General features: G+C 40.6%; 1 protein-coding gene across 1 annotated transcript in view; it reads right to left on the reverse strand.

Moving 5' to 3' along the window:
- The window catches only part of EEIG2 (EEIG family member 2), a 75152-nt gene that overhangs the window by 18516 nt on the left and 33787 nt on the right, over positions 1-22849 (reverse strand). The window contains exons 2-5 of the mRNA XM_068966325.1: positions 21076-21196; positions 14977-15006; positions 9340-9456; positions 3335-3381 (exon numbers count right to left, since the gene is read on the reverse strand). Coding sequence (XP_068822426.1) covers positions 3335-3381; positions 9340-9456; positions 14977-15006; positions 21076-21196 — 315 coding nt within the window. The remainder of the gene's footprint in view (positions 1-3334; positions 3382-9339; positions 9457-14976; positions 15007-21075; positions 21197-22849) is intronic.

Consider the following 22849-nt stretch of genomic DNA (forward strand, 5'->3'; position numbering starts at 1 on the left):
TATTGGAAGATGCATAATTTTAATCAAGAACTGATTTGTGTTGTTGTTGCTGTTCAGTCGCTCAGTCATGTCTGACTCTGCAACCCCATGGACTGTAGCCCGCCAGACTTCCCTGTTCTTCACCATCTCCTGGAGCTTGCTCAAACTCATGTCCATTGAATTGGACTCTCAAGAATCTTCTCCAACACCACAGTTCAAAAGCATCAGTTCTTTGGTGCTCAGCATTCTTTCTGGTCCAACTCTCACATCCATACATGACTACTAGAAAAAGCACTGACCATATGGACCTTAGTTGGCAAAGTAATATCTCTGCTTTTAAATATGCTGTCTAGGTTTGTCATAGTTTTTCTTCTAAGGAGCAAGTGTCTTTTAATTTCATGGCTGCAGTCACCATCTGCAGTGATTTTGGAGCCCAAGAAAAGAAAGTCTGTCACTGGTTCCATTGTTTGCCCATCTATATACCATGAAATGATGGGACTGGATGCCATGATCTTAGCTTTTTGAATGTTGAGTTTTAAGCCAGCTTTTTCACTCCTCTTTTACCTTCATCAGGCGCTCTTTAGTTCCTCTTTGCTTTCTGCCATAACGGTGGTGTCCTCTGCATATCTGATGTTATTGATATTTCTCCCAGCAATCTTGATTCCAGCTTGGGATTCATCCAGCCCAGCATTTTGCCTGATGTACTCTGTATATATTTTCATCTTTATGAAATATATATGGCATGGCATGGTGTGTGTATGCTCAGCTGCGTCTGATTTTTTGTGAGCCCATGGACTGTAGCCTGCCAGGCTCCTCTGTCCATGGAAATTTCCACACAAGAAATACTGGAGTCGGTTGCCATTTCCTTCTCCAGGGGATCTTTCCACCCCTATATATATATATACATATATATATATATATATAATCTTTAGATATAAATGGCACCCCACTCCAGTACTCTTGCCTGGAAAATCCCATGGATGGAGGAGCCTGGTGGGCTGCAGTCCATGGGGTCACTAGGAGTCAGACACGACTGAGCGACTGAGTGACTTCACTTTTCACTTTCATGCATTGGAGAAGGAAATGGCAACCCACTCCAGTGTTCTTGCCTGGAGAATCCCAGGGACGGGGGAGCCTGGTGGGCTGCCGTCTATGGGGTCGCACAGAGTCGGACACGACTGAAGCGACTTAGCAGCAGCAGCAGGAGCAGAGAACTATATGGATGTTAATATTAAAAACATGAAGTTGATGCATACTGAAGTAATTGTTTACTTTTCTAAACATATTTTTCTCAGATATCTAAATGCTATCTGGTTAACTTTCATTTTTAATTATCAAGTGTTTTTAAGATTGCTAACAGGCATCCTACTGCCTTTTCCCATTCAGCTCACTCTCCTACTCCCTGAAAAGAGTTTTACACATATCTTCCTCTTTCCTCAAACCCCACCTCCATCTTTCCCATCCTTGCTTTTCAATGATTACCTTGTTTCCTATATCATTAGGAAATCAGGAATAACTCGATAGTTACTTTTGTATGTTTCCACTTCTCATATATCTGCATCTGTAGCCATATTCTCTGCTTTCATCCCTCTTGATAATCCAAGGACACTATCCTAGCAATTGTCCCTTTTCTCTTCAGAACCATGTTTCTCCTTGTCTACTGGACTATTCATGTCAGGATACAAGTGTGCTGTGCTATCTCCCATAAAAAAGAACCAAACAGAAACCTGCTCTTAACTCCACATTCCTCTTATTTAGGACCCGATTTTTTCTGTTCCTTTTTCGCAGCAAAAGTCCTCATAACTATTGTTTATACTATCTCCAGTGTTTCTCTTCCAAAACTTTCTTTAACCTCTCCAGTGTGGGTGTAGTCTAAACACACTCCACAGTGCTTGTCAGAGTTACCAGTAGTCAATTCTCAGCCCTCATCTTCCTTGACCTACTTCAGTAGTGTGGGCCACAGCCGATTATTCCTTCCTTTTTCCTACATGCTCGTCACTTGGTTTCAGGACAGTGCTCTCCACTGCCTCCTTCTTCCTGTCTGGTTGCTACTTTGCTGGTGCTTCCCTACCTCCCCAGCCTCTAACAGGCAGGAGAGTCCCATACCTCAGTCTGTGGTCCTTTTCTTTCTCTAAACTCATTTCCTCTAGGTCATTTAATCGAAGCTCATGGCTTTAACTAGTATTTATGTACTGCTGATATGATGATTTCTGAATTTATATCTCTAGTCTGGGCTTCCCTACTGGACCCCGTAGTGATAAACCTAACTGCTTACTCAGAAAGCCTGGCTGGATATTAAATAGGGGTCTCACACTTAACACATCCAACATCCAAGCTCCCAACTTGCTCCTCTTGTAGGCACTCTCATTTCAATAAATGTCCACCATTCTCCTAGTTACTCAGGCCCCAAGCCTTGAATTCTGAAACAGCCTCCTAAGTCATGAACCTATTTCTACCCTTGGCCCCTTTGCTGGTCCCACAGATTGTCTGTTTTCCACCTAGTAGCCAAGAGCCTGATGATTTTACTCCTCTGTTTAAACACTCCAGTAGCCTTTTATCTCACTCAGATTATAAGTGGCCTATGAGACCATTATTTATAATGGCTTACAAGACCTTTATCATCTGGTCTCATTTCCTATCGTCATATTCTTAATTCACTCTGTCCTAGACATACTGGTCTCCTGGAAGTTACTTGAACCTGCCAAACACACTTCTATCTCAAGGCCTTTGTCCTTGTTACTGTTGTCTCAAATGCTCGTTCCCCAAATATCTGCATGGCATGCTTCCCACCTCCCTCAGGTCTCTGCTCAAATATCACCCTAACCAGGTAGATAATATATAAAATAGCAACGCTTCTCCTCACCATGGCCCTCCTATCTTGCTTTATGTTTCTTCAAAATACTCACTGCCATCTTTATATCATATATTTACTTGTTCGCTTATTGTCTATTTTCCCTCTTAGACTATAAGCTCCAAGATGTCAGGGACTTGATCTTTTTTTTCCACTGCTGTTTGTCTAGTGTCTAGATTAGGGCCTAGCACATGGCACCTAATAGGTATTTACTGAAGAAATAAGTTCACAGAGGTCAGATGAAAAATTCTGCTTTGTAATAATTTCACCCAAAGCCTGAAGAAGACAAAAAACCCATAGCTTAATTAATTTAGAAAGTGGAGAGTTTGTTTGGTAAGAAGTAAGAGTAACTTCTATGAGGCTCAGGTCAGTCTCCTAAAAGAGGAACTATTCCTTCACTGGTATTAGTCTATGAACACTACAAAATATGAATGTGCAAATGTAAAAAAATATACGACTGTTATACTTTCAGACAAATAACTCATTTACTGAGCACCAACTTACGTTTTGAAACACGGGTCACCAGACATCAGTTGCATACTAATCCAAACCTAAACATGAGAAAAAGAAATACCGTAATTATAAAAGTCTCAAGAGGAAAAGCCACATTCTGCTAATCTATGCACCTTCCACAGTACCTAATCCAGTATTTCCTGTTTTAGAAACTATTAAATAAAATGATTACTGAATTGGGTTATATCCAATATTCAATTGCTGCTTTATACAGACATGGGTTAAAAATAATTTTTAACATTCAAAACTTTGTAACTGCAAAAATAAGAGTGGAAAAGATACAAATGGAAAGCACAGACTTCACGGAACTTCCCTAGATGTCCAGTGGCTAAGACTTCACCTGCCAGTGCAAGGAGTGAGGGTTCAATCCCTAGCTGGGGAGCTAGGATCCCACAGACTTTGCGGCCAAAACACCAAAACATAAAACAGAAATGATACTGTATCAAATTCAATAAAGATTTTAAAAATGATCCATGTAAAAAAAAAGTTCTTAAAAAATGGCAAGGGTTTCACCAGTAATTATCCTCTGTGCTGTTCTGGTCTATTTTATATGTCTTTCCTCCCAGATTCCTATGTTGTTTAAGTGTCTAGAATGTTTTCCTCCAATACATTTGCCATATGATGCTTCTAGGGGTGCCTGTTGGTAGCCTGTTAAGAGAAGAATGCTTCTGGCCTTTGCTCTAGCTTTGCACCAGAATGAATGCATTAATGTACTTTTAAAAAAATTTTATTCATTCATGCAGCAATTATTTTGTAAAGCTTGTATATTATGTGAGGCTTAGAAATATCTGATCTTCCTGACACTCCAAGCTATTCAATGCTTTTCACCAACAGTAAAGATGATGCTATGAAAGTGCTACACTCAATATGCCAGCAAATTTGGAAAACTCAGCAGTGGCCACAGGACTGGAAAAGGTCAGTTTTCATTCCAATTCCAAACAAAGGCAATGCCAAAGAATGCTCAAACTACGGCACAATTGCACCCATCTCACATGCTAGTAAAGTAATGCTCAAAATTCTTCAAGCCAGGCTTCAGCAATACGTGAACTGTGAACTTCCTGATGTTAAAGCTAGTTTTAGAAAAGGCAGAGGAACCAGAGATCAAATTGCCAACATCCCCTGGATCATGGAAAAAGCAAGAGAGTTCCAGAAAAACATCTATTTCTGCTTTATTGACTATGCCAAAGCCTTTGACTGTGTGGATCACAATAAACTGTGGAAAATTCTTAAAGAGATGGGAATACCAGACCACCTGACCTGCCTCTTGAAAAATCTGTAAGCAGGTCAGGAAGCAACAGTTAGAAGTGGACATGGAACAACAGACTGGTTCCAAATAGGAAAAGGAGTACATCAAGGCTGTATATTGTCACCCTGTTTATTTAACTTCTATGCAGAGTACATCATGAGAAATGCTGGACTGGAAGAAACACAAGCTGGAATCAAGATTGCCAGGAGAAATATCAATCACCTCAGATATGCAGATGATACCACCCTTATGGCAGAAAGTGAAGAGGAACTAAAAAGCCTCTTGATGAAAGTGAAAGAGGAGAGTGAAAAAGTTGGCCTAAAGCTCAACATTCAGAAAATGAAGCTCATGGCATCCGGTCCCATCAGTTCATGGGAAATAGATGGGGAAACAGTAGAAACAGTGTCAGACTTTATTTTTTTGGGCTCCAAAATCACTGCAGATGGTGACTGCAACCATGAAATTAAAAGATGCTTACTCCTTGGAAGAAAAGTTATGACCAACCTAGACAGCATATTCAAAAGCAGAGACATAACTTTGCCGACTAAGGTCCATCTAGTCAAGGCTGTGATTTTTCCTGTGGTCATGTATGGATGTGAGAGTTGGACTGTGAAGAAGGCTGAGCGCTGAAGAATTGATGCTTTTGAACTGTGGTGTTGGAGAAGACTCTTGAGAGTCCCTTGGACTGCAAGGAGATCCAACCAGTCCATTCTGAAGGAGATCAGCCCTGGGATTTCTTTGGAAGGAATGACGCTAAAGCTGAAACTCCAATACTTTGGCCACCTCATGCGAAGAGTTGACTCATTGGAAAAGACTTTGATGCTGGGAGGGATTGGGGGCAGGAGGAGAAGGGGACGACAGAGGATGAGATGGGTGGATGGCATCATTGACTCGATGGACGTGACTGTGAGTGAACTCCGGGAGTTGGTGATGGACAGGGAGGCCTGGCGTGCTGTGATTCATGGGGTTGCAAAGAGTCGGACACGACTGAGCGACTGAACTGAACTGAACTGAAAGGCATTTCCTCTGGAGGATCTCTGTACAAGTTTATCCTGAAGACTAAATGCTTAATGCAAGTCTCCACATGCCTATTAGCAGCATCTGAAATATGGAATGTACAGGGTTCTGTGAAGTTCCCCATTCTAAGAAGCTAAAGAATAAAAGGGCTCAATATTTGGAGAAATCTGGACTCCCATATACTCTGCTGATGGGAATGTAAAATGTTTCAGCCACTTGAAAAAGGTAGTTCTGCAAAAAGTTAAAAGCAGAGTTACCATGTGACCCAAGAATTCTGCTCCAAGCATGTATACTCTTGAATGTATGCCCAAGAGAAAAGAAAACATATGCCCACACTAAAACTTGTATATGAATGCCCACAGCAGCACTGTTCATAACAGCTAAAAAAGTGAAGGATCAATGAACCGATTAACAAAATATGGTATAGCCAAACAATGGAGTATTACTTAGCTATAAAAAGGAGCCCAGTACTGATACATACTACAGCATGGCTGAACTTTGAAAAACATTATGTTAAGTTCAAAGAAGCCAGACACAAAATACTACCTATTCTATAATCCCATTTATATGAAATGTTCAGAATAGGCAAATCCAGAGAGAAAGTAGGTTAGTGGTTGCTGAGGGCTATGGGGAAGGGCAGAGAGTTGGGGGTAAAGTGGGAAGTGACTGCTATTGAGCACATACGAGGTTTCTTTTTTGGGGTAATGAAGATGTTTTAAAACTGATTATGGCAATAGTTGGACACACCTTTGGATATACTAAAACCATTCTATTGTGTACTTTAACTAGGTGAAATGTATGGCCAGTGAATCATAGCTCAATAAAGCTATAAAAATTTAAAAGTATTCAAAGTCTCTACTTTCAGCTGGATCAGCTTCTCTTTCAAGGTACTAAGTGACTTACACTAACGTTCTTGCCACTTTCTGGAAAGGAGCAGTTAGCATCTCGTTGAACATCCACCCTGTCCTGAAGCATACCATGAGGCTACTATTGCAAACACATTTTGGGAACATACCAGGCCAAGACCTTTCAGACAAGGTCTCTAAAAACAGCCTCCTCCACGTCCCATATTTTGCTGACATCATAGCAAGCCAACGCCACTTAGCAGCTGAAGTTCTTAGGAAGGCAGGGAGGCTGTGAGTAAGCACAGGAAGCTGGTGTGCAGACAGAAATTATAAAGCAGAGAGCCAAGAACAGTCCCTAGAAAGGTCCTTCAGTTCCTGGAAGTTCAGGTCTGCTTGTAACTTCCCATCCTAGGGCTCTGTGAAATGTCCCTGCATTTGACCTAAAGCTCTCTTTTATAGGAGCTAACCTAAGGGATTTCTATTTCATACAACTAAAGAGTGTTGGCAAAATCACATACAGTAACTCTTTCAGAACTGAGGATCAGCCCCCTTGCGTCAACTACTGAAATTCCCCTTTTATAGAGGAGGAAACTGGGGCAGAGCTGAAGTGCTTACACAGGGCTCCAGAGATCTAAGAACAAACACAGAGCCCTGATGTCACAATCTACCCTCCTGCTATGTGGCTGTAATTATGTTCCTTAAGCTCCCTAAGCCTCTGGCTACTCAAATTCTGGCTGAAAGCTAAAAGAATGACGGAATGAATACCTAGAGTACTATTATTTGGAAATGGTGTTTTTTTGTTTTGTTGGACCAGAACTTAAAGCTTTGCTAATGCTTTTTGAAATACTATTCTCTAGTTGCTGACTGCCTTTTAAGAATCAGCCATACTGCTATCAAAAAGTCTACAAACAATAAGTGCTGGAGAGGGTGTGGAGAAAAGGGAACCCTCTTACACTGTTGATGGGAATGCAAACTAGTATAGCCACTATGGAGAACAGTGTGGAGATTCCTTAAAAAATTGGAAATAGAACTTCCATACAACTCAGCAATCCCACTGCTGGGCATACACACTGAGGAAACCAGAACTGAAAGAGACACGTGTACCCCAGTGTTCATTGCAGCTAGATGTCCATTGGCAGATGAATGAGTAAGAAAGTTGTGGTACATATACACAATGGAATATTACTCAGCTATTAAAAATAATGCACTTGAATCAGTTCTAATGAGGTGGATGAAACTGGAGCCTATTATACAGAGTGAAGTCAGAAAAAAAAAAAAAGACCAATACAGTGTATTAATGCATATATATGGAATTTAGAAAGAAAGATGGTAACGATGACCCTGTATGCGAGACAGCAAAAGAGACACAGATGTAAAGAACAGACTTTTGGACTCTGTGGGAGAAGGCGAGGGTGGGATGATTTGCGAGAATAGCATTGAAACATGTATATTACCAGTCCGGGTTCGACGCATGAGACAGGGAGCTCAGGGCTGTGCACTGGGACAACCCTGAGGGACGGGATGGGAAGGGAAGTGGGAGTGGGGTTCAGGATGGGGGACAGATGTACACTCATGGTTGATTCATGTCAATGTATGGCAAAAATCACTACAATATGGTAAAGTAATTAGCCTCCAATTTAAATAAATAATTAATTTTAAACAATCAGCCATAGGATCTTATTATGTTCTTCTGGAAATACCGGTGATAATGGTAATAACAACAATAACCTTAACAACAGTCATGATTTGAGAATCTATTATGTGCCAGGCTAGATGAGTCTGAAAACTGTCAGGTATAGGTAATTAATTCTTTGTCTGCTAACTTCTGAGTATTTAGTTTTACTCAGGATTATTTTCCTTTCTTATCATTCGGGAACTTACCATAAGAGGGTAAACCTAACTAAAATACAGCAAAAGTTTCATCCAGTGGGTTTTACTAGATCCAAGTACTTTCCAAACATTTTCTCCACTGGTCTCATTTAATACTGGCACCAACTCTCTGAAGTGTGTCTTCCCTCTGGGTTCCCCAGGGTATAGAGCTTCTGAAGGTACTTGGAAACAGTAGGGCAGATGTCCAAAGTGAGTTCCATCTGTCATGTCACTTGTGAGAGAACCCAGTGACTTCTACATATGCCCACCACAGCTGTGCTGGCAATCACCTTTTGGGAGCTGGAAACATTGTAAGGTGTTCATTTATGATGTTCCTTCTGCTCAGTAAGCTCTCATGCTGTAGTGATTATATGTATTCTTCCCTGAACGTTCTCAGCACCAAAGAGAAACACCTTGGGATCATGAAGGTGAACGTTTGTTACTTTTCAGTGCTTCTGTAATTTGGATTGTTTTTTCCTCCTATGTGCTGTGTATTTTAGTGGTGTGGCCAGCTTATGATCCTCGTACTGGTTCCCATCTTGACCTTATATTGTTTGTTGTTGTTTAGTTGCTAAGTCATGTCTAATTCTTTGCGACTCTGGGCTGTAGCCCACCTGCTTCCTCTGTCCATTGGATTTCTCAGGCAAAAATACTGGAGTGGGTTGCCATTTCCTGCTCCTGGGGATCTTCCCGACACAGGTAATCAAACGCATGTCTCCTGCATTGGCAGGAGAGGGGCTCAGAGGTTAAAGCGTCTGCCCGCAATGTGGGAGACATGGGTTCGATCCCTGGGTCGGGAAGATCCCCTGGAGAAGGAAATGGCAACCCACTCCAGTATTCTTGCCTGGAGAATCCCATGGATGGAGGAGCCTGGTGGGCTACAGTCCACGGGGTTGCGAAGAGTGGGACATGACTGAGCGACTTCACTTTCACCTGAGAAGCCTGACAATATACAACTATGATTATTTAAAGGCAGAGAATCTCATTTGTTGAACATGTAAATCTGGAAATGTGCTTACTTTAAGAATGGAATTGTCCTGTCTTGTATTTTTGGTATCATAGCCTTCCAGTAAACAGCGACGAGTGGTATTTCCTGATCCAGCAAACTCTGCCAGGTTTAGATCTGCAAAGCCCAGCTATGAAAAGAAAGAGAATTATATTAATAGAATATCTAGTAGGCTTCTATCATATTCTCTTTAAATAAGACATTCAACCCATATTCTACCCAAGCTGTCTCAAACCGGTTATTTGCAGTTTTTGCCAACTTAACAATACCTGTTTTTCTTTGCCTAATATGTCTTAAAAATTGGCTCACTTTTTGTAAAATCATATGGTTGAGCTTGTAAAGAATCCGCCTGCAATGCAGGAGACCTGGGTTCGATCCCTGGGTTGGGAAGATCCCCTGGAGAAGGGAAAGGCAACCCACTTCAGTATTCTGGTGGAGAATTCCATGGACTGTACAGTCCATGGGGGTCACAAAGAGTTGGACATAACTGAGTTTCTTTCACTTTCATTACCTATTTAACTCTTGTCTTGAGTAATATGATCTTTGAAATAACAGATTTGTTTACTCCATATATTTTCCTCTACCCATTAAAACATGTAACTGTTGATGTAACAATGTATATTAAACAATGGAAATCACTGCAAGTAGCACACCACATTATGGGAAATACTAGCAGATCAACCTTGATCACTTGCACACAGAGAGAGAAAACTGATCAGACTCGCCTCTCCCTGTTCTGGTTTGGCTCTATTCCCAGTTAACCGCTGGTGACTACAGATAGTTGCAGATTATTAAGTTCTCACTCTCCACCTGGCAGCAAAATGACTTAAGTGCACCACACACTTTCTTTGGTATAAGCTCCCACTCCTTCACCACCTTACACAGTATTTGCCTCACTGGTCTCCCCTGAGCTAGATCTCTCTTTATGAATGAAGCCTTCTTGTTTCCTTCCCCACACTAGCCTTCTCTACTGTTAACCCAGCAAAGAAGCTTGGCTGAAACCCATTCCTCCTTCTTATTACTACTCAAGTTTGGGCCCCATTTTCTGCAGCTATCAAAGATTACTGTCTGGTCTTTCCTCTCATGTTGCTCAACTTTATTTCTCATTCCCAAGTGGTAAAAAAAAAAATTATTCCCCTTATATCATTATTTTTTGAACAAACTAAATCGATTCTACATCACTAAGTGTATATAGTCTTTTATTAACAAAAAGTGTTTTGAGTCTGTAATTAAGCACATCTCCCTGAATATATAATAAAAAGTATTATACATTTCAAATCCTACTGTGGCTTTTTAAAAAAAAGGTTCCTGGGATTCTGCTTTCTTTTTTAAAATAATATCTATTTTTGGCTGTGCTGGGTCTTCATTGCTGCGGGCTTTTCTCTAGTTGTGGTGTGCAGGCTTCACTGTGGTGACTTCTCTTATTGTAGAGCCCAGGCTGTAGGTTCACAGGCTTCAGCAGCCGTGGCTCCTAGGCTCTAGAGCAAAGGCTCAATAGTTGGGGTGCATGGGCTTAGCTGGGCTTCCCTGGTGGCTCAGATGGTAAAGAATTCACCTGCAGTGCAGGAGACCTGGGTTCGATCCCTAAGTTGTGAAGATCCCTTGGAGGAGGGCATGGCAACCCACTCCAGTATTCTTGCCTGGAGAATCCCTATGGACAGAGGATCCTGGCAGACTACAGTCCATTGGGTTGCAAAGAGTCAAACATGGCTGAGTGACTGAGTACAGCATAGCACATGGGCTTAGTTGCTCTGAGGCATGTGGAATCTTCCCAGACCAGGACTGAACGCATGTCACCTGCCTTGGCAGGCGGATTCTTTACCGCTAAGCCACCAGCAAAGCCTTCGATATGATTTTAAAATCCCTGCTTTAACACTTTAAAGTGCATATAAATGCATGTATGAATGGCATTCAAGATGAAGATTTTACTTGTAGGCTAGAGCACTATTTTAGCAGGTTTTAATTGGTACAAAAAGAACGAAGGAAAGTAGTTAAAAGATCAGTTGAAGGACACAAGGTCCAAAGGCAGGGAGCCAGAAACATGGTAAGCCACAAGTAACATCTACCTAATCTTCATGTGATTACTCTGGTCCAAGAGATCAGCGAAAAGCCGGGAGATGTCCAGGGCAAAGCCACACCCGATGAACATGTGAGGACTCCTGTGGCGGTGTGGTCACACATCACCCACATGCCCTGTCATACCCTGCCTATCACATATGACCCTTCCTCTTTGAACCTCCAATATCTGTTCCATCCACACTCTCTGCTGATGTCTTGCCTCCTATTTCATTCACAAATAAAAGCAATTTATTACTTTAACTTAGTAACGTAAGTAATAACTTACCCTAAGTGAGCTGGCTGTGCTCCCATCTGAGGTCAAGCACTCTGCTCTTGCCTACTCAAGTTCATTGCTACAGGGATTCTTCCCTCTCTACTGGATCATTCCTATCAGCACACAAACATGCTGGGTTTTCTTCCATCTTAATGAACAGAAGGAAACAAAACCTCACCCCACATCTCTCTCCAGTCCACTGTACTATTCTGCTGCTCCCCCTCACAGCAAAACTCCTTGAAAGACAATTGCATTGACATTGACTGTCTTGATTCCTCTGTCCACGGCCACCTTGTCATTTCCCCTTCACCTCCTTATCTACTCTTCCAGCCACAAGATCCTTTTCCTTGAAAATGCCAAGACCACCCCAAGGTCTTTAGTACTCACTGTTCTTTTGCCTGATGCATTCTTTCTTAAAGCTTCTCTTAGCATTCTTTCTCCCTCCATTAGGGTCTATGTTCAAATGTCATCTCTCTAAAGGGGGCTTCCATGACCATTCTAGAGCATGCCTGCCTCCTCACTCCCCTACCCTCTAACCTTCATCTGCGTTATTCTTCTTGGTAGTTATCATCACATCATGTATGTACATATTTCATATCTATTGTGTCCTCCTCACTTAATCCTTCATCAGAATGTAAGCTCCCCAAAGGCAGGGGTTTTTGTCTGTTTTAGTTTACTGCTGTATCTCTTAAACTTAGAGTAGTGCTGGGAACAATGCTTAGCACGTGGTAGGCAATTATATATATGTTTTTGAATAAAAAACAGCCCTAAGGCTTACCATCCACTGCCAGAATGCTGGTATTACAATAAGCATAAAGCAAATTAAAAAAGAAAAGAATCTGGTCAGTTCCATGAAGAAAAGCGCACTAAGGTCAATGTTTACTGAACACTTTTTATGTGTCTGGCTTTGCTCTAGATACTGAACACCAGTCATGAACAACACGGTTAAGAACTGTCCTGGGACTGCTCTAGCGGTCTGGGCTTCCACTACAGGAAGCACAGGTTCAATCCTTGGTTGGGGAACTAAAATCCCACAAGCCGTACAATGCGGCCTTAAAAAAAAAAACAACCCAGCTGTCTTGAAAGAGCTTACATTCTAATGAGATACGAGAGTCCATATTTCCTTGTGATTTCCTCTTTGGTTTCACTGAGATAACTGTCTCATTAAAATGGCATAGATACATACATTCTAGGTATAACTGCGATAGATCTTGTGCTGGATAAAGGAAGGCACAATTACAAGAAAGAGAGTGAAAAAGAACATTTCTCAGTGGGGAGGGATGACTAAGCTGAGTTCTTAATTATACATGAGTTGATAGAAGCACGTGCATGGTAGGGAGAACACCAAGTCACAAGGCACAAATGCCAGAACAGCACAGCTCACCCCAGGAACGCTCTGAGGGCAGTATGTCTGAAGCATAGGATGAGTGAGTGTGGGTGGGTGGGTGCACGTATAGACGGAAGATCTGTAAACCAACACGAGTCTAATATGCTAGATTGAGGACTTTTCATTTTGTTGTCCTTACAGGCAACAGAGAGCTGCTGGAGGGCTAAAAGTGGAGGAAGGATACGATACCTTTGAATTTTAGAATGATCCCCCCGGCAATAATACAGAGAATGAACTGGAGAGAGACAACAGAGGAACAGAACAAAAGATAGGAGGCCAATGCGTGTTTTAAATAAGAAATAATGAAGGCATAATCTAAGGCAGTGGTCTTGGGACTAGATAGAAGAGATGGTTTCAAAAGCTTTTTATAAGAGAGAAATGAAGAAGATTTGTCAATCACAGCAGACTCTCTCTATCTCTTTTTTTTTTTGCCTACCCACCATTTAATGCCTTGGTATTCCTTGTGAGCAAGCCATGATTTTATTCAAGTATCCACTCTTAGCTCATCCATGTGCACAAGGAAAGCAGCCCAACTCCAGATGACTGTTCAGTTGTGACTAGTCCAAGCTAACCATGGCAATCCATTCCTACTGCCCATGACTAGTTTAGGAGGGGGCATATGATCTGGCTGTCGCCAATCTGAGGTACGGGGCAATCCTCTAAGAAGTTTTCTCACTCAAAAAAGACATAAGTGGAGAAAGAAGCTGGGCTTTGTTATATGTGAATATGCTGACTAAAACCTGAGCAGCTAGCTACCTCCTGATCTTGAAGGGACGAGCCAAGGACAAAGCCATCACATAGAGAATGTAAGAAAAAAACAAAAATAAAACAAAAAGTAACATGGGTTCTTGATGATATTCTCTAGTCAGTGAATCCTGGAGAAGCTCTATCTCCTATCTGCCTGTTTTGTGAGATTAAAAAAGCCTCTATGTGAGGGGACTTTTCTGTTACTTGTAGCAAAGAGCATCTGAATTGACATTACAACGAACCAGTTTTAGGGAGTTAGGTAATTTGACAGTTGAAACTAATGCCCTGGTTCTTGGCTTAGATGACTGGATTGAAGGAGACACCATCACAGGGGCTGGAAATACAAAAGAAGAGTGGGGAATTCCCTGGTCGCCTAATGGTGAGGATTCTGGGCTTTCACTGCTGTGGCCAGGGTTCAATCCTTGGTGGGGGAACTGAGAACCCACAAGCATCATGGTGTGACCAGAAAAAAAAGAGGAGTATGTGGTTTAGAGAATAAAGAGGTTTAGAAATAGAAGAGAGTATATGGGTTTCTGGTAGTATTATTAATTACTAATTCCTTCTATCTAGCAAAAAGTGAGCGCATTCATTAGTAATTCCATATAAAAGTATAAAAGACAGTATGAAGTGAAGTCGCTCAGTCGTGTCCGACTCTTTGCGACCGTGTGGGCTGTAGCCCGCCAGGCTCCTCTGTCCATGGGATTCTCCAGGGAGGAATACTGGAGTGGATTGCCATTTCCTTCTCTAGGGGATCTTCCCAACCCAGGGATCGAACCCAGGTCTCCTGCATTGCAGGCAGATGCTTTATCCTCTGAGCCACCAGGGAAAAGACAGTATAGAGAGTGCTAAACGAGCACAGAGTTGGGAGTCCTATTCCACTGGGGGTTGGGTGGGAATGAGACTACCTCCCAGGGAAACCAAATTAACAGTTGCTATTGTTTAATGCAAACCAGAGATTGTCTTCTAGCAAGGAAGTTTAAGCTAAATGACATCCCATAATCAGCATTTAGAAAGAATATGCCTATAATTTATTGTTGGATCCAACTATTCAATCTCCAAATTGCTCATTTAAAAACATCCATGCTTGAACAGCAATTAGAAAAGCAAACCACTTAATTTTTAGGCTTACAAATAGCAATGAGGGATATTACAAATTCCAAAAGAGTTAAAGAAGACCAACTTACCTTTGCATAAGCTTTTCCACCTTTTAATTCCTGCCAAAGATAAAAAACACTATAAGGATATCATACGACTAATGATTTAAAATTAAATATATGTCAAATAGTTTTGAGGTAGGTATTTATTTATATGCTGGCAAATCCACTCCAGTATTCTTGCCTAGAGAATTCCATGGACAGAGAAGCCTAGTGGGCTACAGTTCATGGAGTCACAAAGAGCTGGACATGACTGAGCAACTACACTTTCACTTCAAGTATAAAATTCTGATGATCTTAAATCCAACTATTTGGATGTCCCCCACCCCTCTCTGGCAAGTAACCAGAGTTTTTATTTAGAATTTAACTTAAATTTGAAGGAGACAAATGGTGAGAAGACAAACTAACGTTTGATTTATTTGCTGAAGAAGAAACTGCCAAAAAGTGTTCTGGACACATTGGAATAACCTGAATCACCAAAGAAAAGTTAAATTATTTACTTAGTTAAGCATATTAATAATACATTGCACAAAGATTTCAACAAGAGTGGAGATCCCCACTCCAGAGACAACCACTGTTAGCAATTTTATATGTGTGTGTATATATATTTATCCCCCCTTTACTCAGATAATAACATAATACATATACCTTACTTTTTCCCACCTAAAACATATAACATTGTTCCATGGTAATGTAGTAGAAACTTCCTTATCTAACTCTTATCTAATGTGAACAAAACTGGCAAAAGTGAAAAATAATAAAAAAAATATATAGATGTCTTAACACTTACTTTAAAATATATAAACTACATTAATTTGCCAAATCCCTCAATTTGGGACATCACACAGATACAAGATTTAAAACACTTAGACACTGCTTATCACACAGTATATACTCCGTACATGTGTTTGTTGAGTGGAGTTATCTTATCTTTCTTTCATAAACCAAGATGCACAATGCATTATGTACTATTTTCATCTTTAAAGGGGTGAATTGAAATAAGTTGAGAGCTAATCTACGGTAAACTCTATTGTTCATGAATATCTGCTATCCCTCCCCTTCTCTGCTCCTTTAGTCATGCCACCAGATGTACTCCATTATGAATTACCAACTTTTCCTTTATTATATAGGTACTGTCGTATCTTTAATAGTGCCTTTCTTTAACAAAGCAAAACAAAACTTTTTCTAGATAATCTTAGTCTCTGCTAGATAATTCTTTTCTTTGCTCCCTTCTACAGCCAGATTTTCCAAAAGACTTACCAAAATTTGCTGTACCCCACTCTCTCTTCAAAGTAACTCTAACTGGGTTTTTGCTCTCATTTTCCCTCTGCAATGGCTCTTAAGATTACTAATGAACTCCATTTCTATTAAAGCCCAAGGCTTTGGCTTCATCTTACTTAATTCCAAAACAGCTCTCTGCCTCCTTCCTAATAAGATTTTTTTCTATAAACTTCCAAGGTGCTACAATTGTCTACTTTTCCTCCTACTCCCTGGCTACTTCTCACTCTCCTTTGCAAGACCTACTACTCTTTGCTTCAACCTCTGTAGAAAGTCTGCTAGCTGCATCCTAAATATCCACTTTCCCTCTCCATCATAATAGAATCCTCTATTTTTAGCTGGGCTTTGGCTACCCAAAATAAAGTAACTGACTACATTTTTCACTTTCTTTTTGAACTATAGCAGTGTGACTAAGATCTGGCCAAAAGTATATGAGAAATGATATATATGAATTCTTGCTTCTTTCTTGTACTTGCTAAGCAATTTAATACCACTTCTAAGTGTTTGGTCTAGGGCCTCTTGTTTTCTCTATCTACACTTTCTTGCTGACCTATCCCATTCTGGTCTATGGCTTTAAATAAGAATTGTATGCTGACGACTCAAATCTTTAGTCTGAACTTCTGCTCTGAGTTCCATATTAGTATTTTAAATGCCTACATGACATGTCCACTTGATGTCTCATGTGTGCTCAGCCACTTTAGTCACCTTCAACTCTTTGTGACCCTATGGACTATAGCCTGCCAGGCTCCTCTGTCTATCGAACTTTCCCAGCAAGAACACTGGAGTGGGTTGCTATGCCCTCCTCCAGGGGATTTTCCTGACCCAGGGATTGAACCCAGGCCTCCTACATTGCAGGCAGGCTCTTTACCTGCTGAGCCATTGCGGAAGTCCCTGATGTCTCATAGACACTTCAAGTTTAACGTGGTCAAAATAGGTCTACTGATCTACTTTGGCCACCTCATGCGAAGAGGTGTCTCATTGGAAAAGACTCTGATGCTGGGAGGGATTGGGGACAGGAGGAGAAGGGGACGACAGAGGATGAGATGGCTGGATGGCATCACTGACTCGATGAATGTGAGTCCCAGTGAACTCCGGGAGTTGGTGATGGACAGGGAGGCCTGGCGTGCTGAGATTCATGGGGTTGCAAAGAGTTGGACACGACTGAGCAACTGAACTGAACTGAATTGATCTCTATCTGTCCCCACAAATTGCTCCAATGGATGTCTTTGCCATTTCAATAAACAGCAGAATCATCTACTCATATGCTCAGGAAAAAGAGCTAAGAGTTACTCTCAATTTTGTTTCCCACATTCACCATATCCAATCCATTAGAAGGGGCTACCTCCAAAATACATCCTGAATGATACCACCTCCACTGTTATAACTCCATGCCAAAACATAAGCATTCCTCATCCAAACTATCCCAATCACTTGAGTGGCTTCTGCAATTCATCCTCCACACAGCATCAAAAGTCATCTTAGAAGATCATGTCTCTCCTTTTTAAAATCCTCAAATTGATTTCAAATTTCTAACAAATTTATCCCAAATATACAATTGGAGTGAATGCTAAACTCCTATAAAGCCCCACCTGATCCAGTGCCTCCAATCTCATCACCAAGAACTTCCACTTCCACGTGCTCCATGTTCCAGCTAGGCTGCTGGTCTGTCTTTAAACATGCCAGATTTGTTGTTTATCCTTCATGAGGTTCACAAGACTTTTGAATATGTGGCTCAATATCTTTCATCAGTTTTAGAAGATTCTCAGCCACAATCTCCACAAACTCTCACCTCTCTTTTCAGGGCTCCATTGACATATATATATGTCAGATCTTTATATTGTTTTCTGTATCTTACACCCTGTTCTGTGTGTCCCACACTTATATTTTCTTTCTTCCTTTATAATTTTTAAAAACTCTTTTCTTATGGAAAATTTCAAACATACACAAAAGTGGAAGAAGTAGTATAATAAAACCCCATGAACCCATCAATTAGCTTTAAAAATTATCAACACATGGCCAATTTCATCTAATCTGTATCATTCCTTATCTATCTCTTGTCGTCTCTCCATTTTTTTTGTTGGGTTATTCATTTTAAATATAGCAGTGTGTACAAGTCAATCCCAAACTCCCTACTGATATTTTCTTTTGTCTTATTTTCCAAAGTGTTCTTCAGTTGTGACAAACCTGCTGTTAAATACATTTGTTGAGACTTAGTTTCATTTACTTAGTTTTAAATTTTAGTTACTGTATTTTTCAGTTCTAAAATTCAATTTAAGTTTTAAAATGGTTTCAAATTCTCTTATTTTCCATACTCTTGACTAATTACAATTATTGTATAAAGTTTATTAGATCTTCTCCAAATCTGTATTTTCCTTGGTTTGTTTTTATCATCTTGTTTTCCTTTTGATTTTGGTCATGCAGTCATGTCTTTTCGTATGCTTGGTAACTTTTTGTGCATGGTAACTTGAAGAAATAATTTTAGGCTCAGAGTAATGTTATTCTCCTCCAGAGAAGATACACATTTTTTTCTGGTGAGTAGAAAGGTTAGGACCTATCACTTTCATTTAAGCAGTGACTAAGCTGATTGGAAGCTGAATGTCAATTTTTGTAAGGGTTGATCTACAGCCATTATACTCATTTTTCTAGGCTGAAACTCTTACAGAGTCCCAACTACTCAGGGTATTTACCAAGGCTCCTTCTGCGAGTGGGCTCTGGACTCCATTTTTGTCCCCTTTGTCCTGTAAAATTGCCAGAATCTCAGCTCAGCTTCCTAGCCTCTCCATCACTGCTTTTGGCTCAGCTCCTTAGCTGCTACTTACAAACTGGCAACTGCTTTGAGGGTTAAACCAAGGCCAAATGTCAGGCTCATCTCTTTATGCTTCCCAGGTCTTTGATTCGAAACCTCTTAAATCCTTGCTGAAGGCAGCTTCTAATGCCTTCAAGCAGCTATTTTTAATATTTTGCATAGTTTTTCGGAAAAGTTCACCCTTCTCAGAGGGAAGGGTGGCCTGTAACAAGCTAGTCCATTAATCTGAGATGCATAAATCCCCAAGTTTATTATAATTTTAGGGTCTGTTATGGATTTAACTGTGCTCACCCAAAAGAAATACTGAAATCTTAATATGCAGAACCTCAGAATATGACCCTATTTGAAAACGGAGGAGGCTTTACACAGATAATCAATATGACTGGTGTCCTAATAAAAACAGGAAATTTGAACACAGACACGCACAGCAGGTGGATGATACAAAGACTCAAAGGGAGAAGACAGCCATGCAGCTGGAGTGATACAGCTCCAAGTCAAGGAAAGCCTCAGACTAAGAAACTAAGAGAAAGGCATGGAACAGTATCTTCTCTTCTTGCCTTCAGAGAGAGCATGGCCCTGTTGACACCTCGATTTTGGACTTCTGGCCTCCAGAACTGTGAGACAGTAAACTGTTTTAATCCACTCAGTTTGTGATACTTTGTTATAGCAGCCCTCGCATTCTAACAAAGGGATTTTTTACTTTCAGGGCTTCCCTGGGGGCTCAGACGGTAAAGAATCTGCCTGCAATGAGGGAGGGTACAGGTTCGATCCCTGGATTGGGAAAATCCCCTGGAAAAGGGAATGGATACCCACTCCAGTATTCTCGCCTAGAGAATTTCACAGACAGAGAAGCCTGGCGGGCTGCAGTCTATGGGGTCGCAAAGAGTTGGACATGACTGAGTTACTAACAAACAATCTGTGACAGTTAATTTTATGTGTCAACTAGACTGGGTCATGGGGTGCCCAGATATTTGGTTAAACGTTATATCTTAAACTACGTTTTGCAATGCAGATAGTATTTATACAGTTGGCTTTACTAATTTTTCTTTATCGCTTCTCACTTTTGCATAATAATTAGATAGAATAAGGTATAGTAAGTTCAGTAAGTACTTCCATATACCAAGCATGGTAAGAGAATACTAGTGGTTCACCAGTATCTGTTCATTCCTTCTTTAATTCTGGAATCTGACAGTCACTCAGCTAGAGACTACATTCATAGCTTTTCTTCTAGTTCGGTGTGATCATGTAACTAAGTTCTAACCAGTATGAGCACTTTTGAGTCATGCCCTAAAAAGGAATGCATTTGTTCTCACGTTGCTTCTCCTTCTTTCTCACTGGTGGAGAGATAACAAGACTAGAGCAACTTCCTTGGATCTAAATATGGGCATCATACAGTGAAGATGGCACAGCCGCTCTGCCAGCCCTGGGTTCCTTGGCTATTACCTGAGAGAGACATACACTTCTATTTTAAGTTTACAATGTATTATACTGAAATAATCTGAGATGACAATTTTTATAGATTATTGGTAATATGCTTCAACTTAGTAAGTAGAAAGGAAATTAAAAAAAAAAAGGGTTTAAAATCATAAAGATTTGTGCTTGAGTTCCTAATTTATCATTTATTAGCAAAGTGAGATTGTGCAAGTAACAACCTCTTTGAGCCTTGGTTTTCCTGAAAACGGAAAAGATAACACATTTTCAGGGCTATTATGAGACACAAAATATGTAAAGTCCCTAAAAAACAGTGCCTAATAAAGAAGAGAAACAATGAATGGCAGGGTAAAGACCTATTGTGGCCCCTAAACTAACAGAAATAAGATTAGTAATTATATGCATAGTGATAATGAGATGAAGGTTCTTGATGATATTTTATTTCTTCAGATTCCTCATCATATTTATCACAGCAATTTAAATTATGCTGCAGGTATGAAGTGAAGTTACATATAACAGTTCTAACAGCAAAGCAGAGCTAACTAAAGTGAGTCAGTGACTATGGAACTAACCACAGTTTCTGAGAGGAGAGAAGGAACAGGCTGTTTCTATACCTTCCTCACAGAGACTCTGTAGATACAAGGGTCCAGGACGCCCGTGGTGGCACTAGCGCTCATTTTGCACATAAATGAGAACTTCTTTCTCCAGTGAACACAGTTGGCTTGCACCACCTCCCTGAGGGGGGGGGAAAAAAAGAACCAGTTAATTAACTATGATAGTACTGATGACATGTTAAAACACACACACACTATTTCATGCAAGTCCATAATGTAAATATGTGGAAACGGTGAAAAATGAAAACAAATTCCTAATCATGTGATCTGAAAATCTTCAAAAAGTTTTAATTATTCACAGGAAGCTGAAAATTAGTGAACTTACTTATCAATTCAATCAATATAGAATGATGCTTCACCATTCATTCAACACACAATACACACTTGTTTATATTAGATGTGATGAGTATGTGCTAGGTGATTAAAATATGAAGATCAGAATAACTGTTTTTTTAACCTGCTTGGGCTTAGAGTTTAGTTAGTGTAAAAGGTAGAAATATAAAAATACTTATTCTAAAACAACTACTGTCACAGCTTTACTTCTAGTCACAAGAGCAACAGCAGCTACCATTTATGGACAGTTCACCACATGTTATTTAATCTCACAACAACCCCAGGGGTAACAACCTCGGCAGCTGGTACTATCCTCACTTTATAGGTAAGGAAGTGAAGAAGAACTAGAGAGCCTCTTGATGAAAGTCAAAGAGGAGAGTGAAAAAGTTGGCTTAAAACTCAACATTCAGAAAACTAAGATCATGGCATCTGGTCCCATCACTTCATGGCAAATAGGTGAGGAAACAGTGGAAACACTGACAGACTTTATTTTGGGGGGCACCAAAATCACTGCAGATGGTGACTGCAGACATGAAATTAAAAGATGCTTGCTCCTTGAAAGAAAAGCTATGACCAACCCAGACAGCTTATTAAAAAGCAGAGACATTACTTTGCCAACAAAGGTCCGTCTAGTCAAAGCTATGGTTTTTCCGGTGGTCATGCATGGATGTGAGAGTTGGACTATAAAGAAAGCTGAGTGCTGAAGAATTGATGCTTTTGAACTGTGGTGTTGGAGAAGCCTCTTGAGAGTCCCCTGGACTGCAAGGAGATCCAACCAGTCCATCCTAAAGGAAATCAGTCCTGAATATTCTTTGGAAGGACTGATGCTGAAGCTGAAGCTCCAATACTTTGGCCACCTGATGCAAAGAACTGACTCACTGTTAAAGACCCTGATGCTGGGAAAGATTGAAGGCAGGAGGAGAAGGGGACGACAGAGGATGAGATGGTTGGATGGCATCACTGACTCAATAGATATGAGTTTGGGTAAGCTCTGGGAGTTGGTGATGACAGGGAAGCCTGGTGTGCTGCAGTCCACGGGGTTGCAAAGAGTTGGACATGACTGAGTGACTGAACTGAAATGTGCATAAGGAGAGATGTTAACTCCAGGTCATTTAGGTAGGAAGCAGCATCACTAGCATTCAAACCAGGCTCATTTAACTCAAAAGTCCATGTGCCCATTTTTTTCAACAACTCCGCCCTTTCAAGTTTCCAGGTCTCTCTGTACATGCTGTTCCCTCTAGCATTCTCTTAGAAAGGAAGGATAATTAATCTTCTAACTTCAGAAGAAAAGAGAGACAGTGGGCAAAAACAGCGCTGGAGAAAGCAGAAAGGAAAGGCAAGAGGGCTCAGGTTAAATTATCTTCTTAGGAAAATAATAATGAGGTGACTTCTCTAGGATGATAGTAGCTGATGGGTGACTTGTTAGGCTGAGGATGGTAAA

Source organism: Capricornis sumatraensis, chromosome 2 (assembly GCF_032405125.1).
Source record: "Capricornis sumatraensis isolate serow.1 chromosome 2, serow.2, whole genome shotgun sequence".
Lineage (NCBI taxonomy): Eukaryota > Metazoa > Chordata > Mammalia > Artiodactyla > Bovidae > Capricornis > Capricornis sumatraensis.